The sequence below is a fragment of the Vicia villosa genome, linkage group LG1, assembly GCF_029867415.1.
Source record: "Vicia villosa cultivar HV-30 ecotype Madison, WI linkage group LG1, Vvil1.0, whole genome shotgun sequence".
Taxonomy (NCBI): domain Eukaryota; kingdom Viridiplantae; phylum Streptophyta; class Magnoliopsida; order Fabales; family Fabaceae; genus Vicia; species Vicia villosa.
The window spans coordinates 65191554-65201612 of record NC_081180.1 but is presented as its reverse complement, the minus strand read 5'-3'; the positions used below and the strand labels follow the sequence as shown (position 1 = coordinate 65201612).

At 34.1% G+C, this 10059-nt stretch overlaps 1 protein-coding gene across 1 annotated transcript; it reads right to left on the bottom strand.

The window, feature by feature from the left end:
• Window positions 1-1965: 1965 nt before the first annotated feature.
• LOC131639949 (G-box-binding factor 1) lies at window positions 1966-5751 on the bottom strand. Its single transcript, XM_058910372.1, has 11 exons — window positions 5411-5751; window positions 4761-5001; window positions 4361-4450; window positions 4185-4274; window positions 3913-4079; window positions 3770-3821; window positions 3604-3652; window positions 3323-3528; window positions 3145-3222; window positions 2456-2581; window positions 1966-2326 (listed from the first exon to the last, which is right to left on the bottom strand). Exons 2-11 carry the CDS (start codon window positions 4872-4874, stop codon window positions 2276-2278), a joined length of 1023 nt encoding a protein of 340 aa, XP_058766355.1. The 5' UTR covers window positions 4875-5001; window positions 5411-5751; the 3' UTR covers window positions 1966-2275.
• Window positions 5752-10059: the final 4308 nt, after the last annotated feature.

Sequence of the window (10059 nt, the reverse complement as noted above, 5' to 3'; positions counted from 1 at the left end):
AAGCTTCAATTATGCATCATCATTTACTTAGACCTGACGAAGACTTGTTTGAGAGATTGTTCTAACGAAGAATAATTGGACAATTCCCAACTTTATTGTGAGGAAACCTTTACTCGGATCTACCAAAGTCTTCATTGGAGTATAGAGAAACTCTTCTCTTTTGTTAGATAAGCATCAATCAATACTTCTTTTTATACACACAACAAACTTCACAAAAAATATTAGCTTCTCTAATGTATCTTGAATCTACCTATAACTCTCAATCTTTAGAGTTGAATACCACAACAATAGTTTATTGGTGTCTGATTGGAGATGATGAATAGTATTTAAAGAATCTCACACGACACAGCTACAAACTCTCGCAATATCAACATTCCAAAAGAAAAATACAAAGTTGAATCAAGGAAATAGTGCAATTGTGAATGAAGAAAAACTCTCATGGTTTCTCTCAAGATTCTTGCCAAAGAAGTATTTGGTTCTTGGTGAATATCTTAGGTTAATCAATCTAACTGAATTAGTCAACTTTTTTAACAACTTTTTCTCAAAGAGACAAATAAGGATTTAAATAGGTCCTATATATTTGTCACAAAAAGATGAAGAAAAACACAAGATGATTCGAGTCAAATTATGAGATTATTATTTGAGTCAAAGAAATAATGATTTGAATCCATGGTAGTAAAGTGAAGTACATGATATTTTGATTTGAATCATGTGTTTGTGTCTGTGATTCAAGTCACACAAAGCATGATTTGAATCACTACTATTTTGAAGAATATTTTGACCTCCATGATTTGAATCAAATACCTTGTTATTCGAGACAAGAAATGTTGTGATTCAAATTATACACTTTCCTGATTCGAATCAGGTTGGCATAATTAAATTCTAAACTTCCAAGCAAATGTTTGACTCGAATCACAATACGTCTGATTCATATCAACTCTTACAAAAATCTTGATTTAAGTATTATAACTTTTGATTCAAGCTACGCTTGCCATTTTAACTTATATCATATTGCAAAGGTTAAAAAACACATTATTATGGGTTCAAATCTAATACATTAAGTTGTAGGGGTATCTCAAGGTACATGTCTAAACAAACAAATGAAATAATCAACTTAAATACAAAGAAAAATATTTAGATAGACACTCCCATAACACTTGAATTTACACACAACCAATCACAATTTTTTTATTAATTAAAAAAAAATCTCTCACCTTCATTATCAGAACCACCCCATAATTTCAATTAAAACATAAATTAAATTTTAAATAAATTTTAAATTTTCTCTCACCTTATTGGTTGTTCCTAAAAAATATGAACTTATATTCATTTTTATGCAAGTGTTTCTCTACATACAAATTACCAAAAAATTAAAAGCACACAATAAATCAAATATATACACACCGATTAAATTTAGATAGAACATCACAATAAAACGATACCAAATGCAATAAAATTTCAGTCTTCTCTTTTTGATGTTTAGCAAATTTGAGATTATTGATTCAATTTGATTTGAGCAGATAATTTAAAAAGTGTAATTTGTATTCATATTCAAATTGATTCTTGATTTATTGATCAACACACAAGAAATGGTATAACACTTAGAACTTGATTGATTCTTGAGCTCTTAAGCTCCTCCTGCATTAAACACTTGATTGATTCCCTTGCCCTAGCTTCAATAGCCTTTGCAGAAAGAGACTAAATGTTTCAGGGGTTTGCATTGGAACCGACTGCATTTTTTAATTGCTCAGTCTCTAACAGTGACAATTGTGTTTGTGTAGCTCTGTTGGTCGTTTGTGTTGTAATTAATCTAAATATTGTTTTGCTTGTTGTGTAACAAAAAGGATATGTTTGGATCGGTGTATACGAAAGAACAGTGAAGTTATATTTTAGAAAACAGAAGTTATCCTAATTCCTAAGGTAGTGAAATCGAAAAACTGAAAAGTTGAAGGTAGATTCTCAACATAAGTCACAAAACTAAATTCTAAAGAGAAGTATTTCAGTAGCTACATATTATATTCTCCAGCATAGGCACAAATTACAACAAATTACGTGTAAATTATAAGAGCAATTACAGTTGAAGGTTAATGGTATAAAAATTATTAGTTAAACAATGAGAGAAGAGAAAAAAAAAAAACATTATATCCTATTCTCAATTAAGAGACCAGTTCACTGATTGGAAAATTCCAGCTGCAGATTTGTCTTAATCAAGGAGTCAATCAATTTTTGCTATTGCCACCAAACATCACACTGTGGAACTGTTCTTCTGTTTCATTCATTCAAGGTTAGCAACTATTTCTGGCCCACATAACCGTTCCAACTCTTCCTGTTTAGAGAAATTGTTTCAGATAATAAAACTTAAGATTACGAGTTTTGATCTACACAGACACCTCTGTAAAAATGTGTGTCTGAGTCAGTGTCTGTTTGTGAGAGTAGAATGGTAAGAAAAACATACCTTGATAGAATTGTTTTCAGATGTAAGCTTTTCGCATTCTTCAGAAAGTTTCTGAAGCTCATCTCTGAGAGTTTGATTCTCACCTCCCAATGCCTCCACCCTCTTTTGTAGCTCTTCACATTCAGCCTAGTTGGTACAAGAAATGCAAAACAAATCATTTTTCTCTCGAGTAAAATGGTTGTATCGAATATAGAAAAACACAACCTTATTCAACTAGTTATGTTGGCTACATAGTTTAGGTAACAAATAATCTCGTATTGTGAATTAATGCTTAATCACAAACCATTTCAATATAAATCCTTTGTAGCCTTCCAACTTGTCCGACCAAATCTCAGCCGTTGGATCCACGCTGCGTTTCGATACAATAGCTAAGATTTGGTTTGACTTGTTGCTAAAGGATTTGAGTTGCTATCTGATCTACTCTCCTTATTAGGTGTCTTATACATTTTTGTTCCAGATTCCCAAACCAGCAATAAAAATTTGAATATTATAATTCATACTCAGCGTTAGATAGAAACTTGATCTTTGATAGAACATTATAGCGTATTTCGATCCATGTAACCTACCCCACTTTTGTGGAATAAGACTTGGTGGTTGTTGTATAATTGTACTCAGCGGTAAAAAATAAAAAAGTAATTAAGCAAAGCACTAACTGGCTTGGTCTCCCCGTCAAGGGAACATAAACTTACCTGCTTGCGCAGCCTTGACCTCCTAGCCGACTCCCGATTCGACTGTTTTCTCTTCTGCCTTTTCAGCTCACGGTCATCCTATCAATATCAGAGACATTAGAAGGTCGGAGGAAGTTCAAGATGTATGATATCAACAAAGATGGAAAATATTGATCAAAAAACAATTATAGACCCATACCTGCTGCATCCATTGTTCACCATGTCCACCGGCCCCATGAGCACCAGATTGATTGTGTCGCATTTTTGCGGCTTCGGCACTAGCAGAAGATGCATTCCATAAGTCCATTCCCATATTAAGATTAGTTGCAGGCATCGAGACAACAGGGTTTCCAGGAACCGGTGATTGAGAAATGGCTCCGGCGGTATTGTTCTGTGCGTTGGCTCCTGAAGTTCGTGAGAAAACTAATTTTTTAAGCAACATCGAAAAAATATATAATAATGATTGCAAGTGACACATACCATCAACAAGCATGAGGTCAAAACCTCCCTTCTTGTTTCTAGCTGATTCCTACAAAAAGATAGAAATCATCAAACAACAAATAAACAAAGACTTGTGTAGCACCAGACATGACACCAACAAGTGTAGTTACAATCAACGGGTGTTCTATGATAATCTGTCGTATACCTGTTGGTTCTCGTCACTACCATTCGATGAACCCTCTGAACCACTTTCACCACTGTTTAATGATATAGAAATTCATATTAAGAAAGATAATAGAAGAGTAAAAATCTCGACACAATCTCAAACTAACGAGCAGTTAGCCAAACCTTTGTGAAAAGCCATCATTGCCTGAACCCGAGCCTGCTTTTCCACTCTCTCCTGCTTTGGCACATGCATTTGCAGAATTTCCCTTTGATTTTTTCGATGAATCTTTATCCTTTCCATCAGGTCCCTTCCCTTCAAACTCCGTAGTTTGGTGCACAGCACCCGGAGTCTAGAAAAACGATAAAATGAAGGAAACATAGTGATGTAGAAAAGTTTCCTGGTAAAATGTGAATACATCCTGTATAGAATTAAGAGACGCGAGAAAATGACTTACCACTACCATGCTAGGATGAGCATAGATACTCCCAGGAGGGTACATAGCTGGATACGGAACTGGAGTACCATATGGCGCCATTAAAGGATGCTGAAAAAATCAACAAAATTGTGAATGAGAAAATTATCCAACATAGAGTGAAATTGCATACATCGCAAAGAACAGGCAACATTTACCTGGCCTCCCCACATATACGGATGGGGGGTCGGGGAAGCAACAGTCGAGGCATAATAAGGAGGCGGAGCAGCTCCAGGATTATAGTAAGCCTAAATAAGATCTTAACCATTAGTTCATGCTATACGAACTGTTTGAATTGACTTATCGAAACTTAACTAGTACCATGAGCACTCGTGAGACTTGGAAGAGCTTATGAGTTATAAGTTTATAACATGTCCATAAACTATTTTCAGCTTAGTTCCATAAGCTCTCCAGGATTGCTTATGAAAACAACTTATAAGCTATACGAAAACAAATTGACTTTATTTTACCTTTTGTTACTGAAATAGCTTATAAGACAAGCATTTATGCTATAAACGCTTCAAAAAATGTTTATCCAAAGGGCATATGTTCCAATACCTGCATGGAGCTTGACCAATCTGGATACGATGGCGGTACAGTTGGTACTGGTACCTCTTGAGTTGAACTAGATAATTTAGAAGGCTTAGTTGTACTATCCTCCTTAGTCCCCATAAAAATCAGTTTAGAAACACGGCTCGACGCACGAAACAAAAACACCAAGGATCAAGTAATGATATCTGTTGAGATTCTAAGATCAACTTGAACAGCTACTTGTGTAAGAAAAATCACATACTGAATACTGAAAATGCAAATTATATATCATTAAGAACACTCAAATCAAATAACAACTACAAAATATAATCCAAAATGATAAACTAAATGATTCTTAGATATACATTATCCACAGAAGCTGCTAAATTCCTATTAAACTATGTTACCAAATCAACCCAAAAACCAACTTTAATCCAATACTACATCAACACAAATCTTGGTAAATTAAACCTAAACTAATCATATTTAAGAACTAGCAACTCAAAAACCTAAACTACTTTCCTCATAGAGTAATTATCATAAACTATAAATTACTCAAAATTTTGTAATATTTAATCATTCATTTAACTATTTTTTTCCCTTTTCTAGCATGGATCTTGCAGAAATTGGTATTAACCATTAAGTAATAAACGGGAGAAAAAAAAAGAGGGAGTAACCTGTTTTCATGGCGTTAAGAAAAAAGAGATGAGGTGGAATTCCAAGTTGGATGAGATGAGACAAAGTCTTCTATGGTTTGGTTTGGTTTGTTGTACTTGTGTTGTGTTGTATTGTAGTGTGTGTTGTAGCTACCAAATTCAAACCAAAGTGTTCTTGTTTATGTGTTTAAGGTAAAAAAAAAAAGTGTGAAGTAATAGTGGTAAATGTTTGGTTATGGATTATGTATGTGTTGTGTTGTGGTTGAAATGTGGAAGTTGAAAGGTTTGAAACCAAAGATAGGAGTGATTGTGAAGGAAAGAAAAAGAGGGAGTGTGTGTGAGTTGGATTGGGATTAGGGGTAGTGAGGTGACACGTGCGAGAGAAGAGGGTTACAGCTGTGGGCTGTCGATGTCTCACTGGATTAGGTTTGAGACAATTTATGTTACAAGATGACTCACTTGACAACTATGTGCCTTTGTGGATAACCTTATTTAATATTTATACTTCTTTTTTGTACTAGTATTTTTTTTGTTTTATTTTATAAAATTATGCTTTTTAGACTAGATTTCATTTGTTTCTACTACTTCATTTTATGTATCTATTAAACATGTGATTTAATACATTAATTAAAAAAATGTAAAAGTAAAACAATTCTACTTTGATCAAAGAAATTAGTTTTTTTTATAAATTTAGATACACAGATTTAATATAAAATCGAGGTATTTAATATACGAACATGTGTCTTTATTTATATTAAAAAGTAATTATTTAGTTGAATTTTTGTTTAATTTAGTCATATTATGTCCTAATTAAATTACCACATTTTCCTCCTTTAAAGAACGTATGGAGCAAGATTGTAAAACAAAAAAATGGATGAATATGTTAGTGCGTGAGACACATTTAGTGAGAGGAGAGAAAGAGAAAATAAGAAAATAAAAATAAGGAATAGACTATGATTATTTATATACAATTTTGATTGGACTTACACAACTTGGATTACATTTGATATTATTATATTAGATTATATTTGATATTATATCTAATATCGTAATAATATCTCAGCATACCCTCTATAATTCAAGTTCTTGATCTTACGCTAATCATAGTCGATCTGAACTATTCCTAATTTCTTTCTCAAATTCAGGAATTTGTCGATCTTCAACCCTTTGGTGAAAATGTCGATCAATTGTGCTTCGTTTGAGCAATGTCTTACTTCAAGTTCACATCGATTTACCTTTTCTCTCAAGAAGTGAAATCTAGCCTCAATATGCTTACTTCTTTCATGCAGAACTGGATTCTTCGCCAGGTTTATAGCTGACTTGTTGTCGATTTGCAACACAAGAGGTTTCTTCACTTTGACCTTCATTTCTTCAAGTAATAATCTGATCCCAATTGCTTGACATGCAGCATAATATCCTGCTATATATTCAGGTTCACACGATGAAAATGCCACCACAAGTTGTTTTTTCGAACACCATGAAATTGGGGCACCAAATACAAGAAAGAAATATCCATTTGTGCTTCTTCGATCTTCCTTAACTCCACACCAACCAGCACCTGAGTAGCAAGTAATAGTAGCTTCTTTGCTCTCAAAGTCTTGTCGAAATAGGATTCCACGATTTATTGATCCTTTAAGTATCTTAGGATTCGTCTTGCAACCTTCATGTATGACATCATTGGTTCATTCATGTATCGGCTCATTAACCTGACTGTGAAACCTATATCAAGTCGAATGTTGCACATATACCTCAAAGATCCAACTATTTGTTAAAACAAAGTTACATCAACTTTGTCTTCCTTCCCAACTTCAAATTTGGTTCGACAGGTGAAGATGTTGGAGTCGAATCATCCATCTTGAATCTCTTGAGTATCTCTTTGACATACTTTCTTTGATGTAGCAACATACCTTGCTTCGAAATTTGAAATTCCATGTCTAAGAAATAACACAATTTTCCTAGATCTGACATTTCAAATTCTCTCATCATCGGCTTTTTGAACTTCGACAAATTCTCCAAGCTATTTCCAGTTACCAGCAAGTCATCGACATATAAGCAGGTGATTGTTATATCTTGTGCCACACCTGAACATAGACACCATTCTCAGATTTGCATTTTATGAATCCCAAATCGACTAAGTATGAGTCGATCTTCTTGTTCCATGCCCCAGGTACTTGCTAGAGACCATAGAGTGCTTTGTGCAACTTATATATTTTACTCGCTTCCTTCTGAATCACAAACCTCAGGGGTTGTGTGACATAGACATCTTCGTCTAAAGGACCATTCAGATATGCTGATTTCACGTATAAATGAAATGTCGACTCTTTGTTGCATGCCAAGGCTACCATTATTCGAACAATCTTCAATCTTGTTACTGGAGAAAATACTTCAGAGTAATCGAGTCTTGCTTTTTGTAGAAAACCTTGAGCTACTAATCTTTCTTTATGTCTTGCTATCGACCCATCAACATTGTGTCTCACCTTGAATACCCATTTTGTTTTTCAACCTCAAAGCGCGCGACGCTCCCTCCAGCGCGCGTAGCGCCCTGCCCCAGAACAACATAATTATTTCCTCTTTGCTCTCGCAGTCGTGTCTTCGACACTTTATTCCTCAAGGCTCCGAAAACGCAAGAATACCTATAAAAATACAACAAAACTATCAAACGGTATAAAAGTGTATGAAAATACAAGTATTCGTAAAGTAAACGTAATTACACAAAAACGGGGAATTATTCAAACGGTATTAACAAAAAGCGTCGATAAGTGCCACTATTTACATACACAAAATAACTACAATTTGGCACTTAACAATAGAATACTAGTCTCTCATCATTGCAAAGCTGCAAATCCTAATTTAGGGTGAGATAGGTTATTTGTTATTCTTGTAAACTTGTAATCTTGTTTTAAGAGAAAGTAAAAGAATAGCAGTTATAACCAATTCTTTTGTTCTTCTCCTTCCTTGTTCTTTATTCTTCCCTTGCATTATACTTTGTTCTTGACATCGTTTTTCACAACAAATTGGTGCGGTGAGCGTGGAGAAGATGTCTTCAACAAAGTATGAGATTGAAAAGATCACCGGAGTGAATGATTTCGGTCTGTGGCGCTTGAAGATGAAAGTCCTACTGGTTCAGCAGGGTTGCTTGGAAGCGTTGAAGGGAGAGGCAGCCATGAATGCAGAATTGACGGCAGCGGAGAAGACATTTCCGAGTTGCAAGTTTTTCCACTGTATGCAGTTGATAAAGCTGCAGGAAGAAAGCTAGTTTGTTCCCTTGATGTTGTAGAGTTAGATCCAAGGTGGAGATTTGTGAGATATTGGATCGAACTCTAGTATGGTCGAAGGGTAGCTTCTTGGTTCGACAAGATTAAGCATGAAGTCAAAGGTTATTCACATACTTGTGTCGAAGATGCTAGGGTCGTTAGCATGTTAAATTAGGTTTTAGTGTTTAAACCATAATTTGTTAAGTTAGCTTGTTTATTAAGTTGGCTTGTGTAATGGGCCTTGTGGAAAAAGCCCATTAGTTAGTATGTTAGATTTTATTATAAATTGCATATTAGTGTCTCATCATTGCTACACTGCAAATCCTAATTTAGGGTGAGAGAGGTTATTTGTTATTCTTGTAAACTTGTAATCTTGTTTTCTAAGAGAAAGTAAAAGAATAGCAGTTATAACCAATTATTGTGTTCTTCTTATCTTCCCTAATTCCTATTATAATTTATTCTTGACATCGTTTTTCACAAAAGTTTTATTATTATTTAGAGAATGATTTTGGTCACATGGATCATTTAGATGGAATGATATTGATGAGTTTGTTAATTATTTATAATACTTGTTGTTTAGTTATTTTAACTACTACAATGGGATAGATATCAACTCCATACCTACAAAACAACTCTCATCAACTCCATAATATATTACAGCTAGTGCTATTTTAACTCCACTTTGCATCTCAAAAACATAATGTTAATGGCATTGGTATTATTCACTTTGCAGTTCATGATTGCAAACCAGGTATGAGATTAGTTGTTGATTTCAAATAATGAGTTTACTTTTATAAAATCTCTAGCAGCTATAAACTTTCATATAATATGTTTGTCATTGAGTATATTGTGTTATTATCTGTGAGGGCTTGCAACCTTCGTTCAGGCATAAATTCGAACATCTCGCGTGCATCGAAGACGACACCGCATATGGAATAAGCAGTAACAGTTGTGGTTCTGATGAAAAGTTCATATCCAATATGGGGATTAGAAATAGGATAACTCGAGTGTTTTACTGGAAATTGGGAAGGAGAAATTGTTTCACCTGATTATGCTTCTTTTTAAACATTACTATTGTCAAAATTATTTGATGCTTTCTTCTGAATGTTTGTTGTGCTCTTTCTTTATTAGTGGTCACATAAAACTCTGATACAAGCATAAAAGTAACATGAAATTTAATGTTCCACGTGAACTTTGTATTTTTTTCATGTTCACAAGCATAAAAAAATGAAGAAAGAATTATAACAGCCGAAGAAACAATACTAACATAATCCAAACCCTATCAAAAAGAATTTAGGGAGGTTTAAATCCCCGACCATCTAATCCATTTTTTATATAATGTTTACTTTAAGTGACGTGGCGTGCCACGTCAGCTTCTGTTAGAGAAAATAGACGGTAAGGACGAAAAGTCTGGAC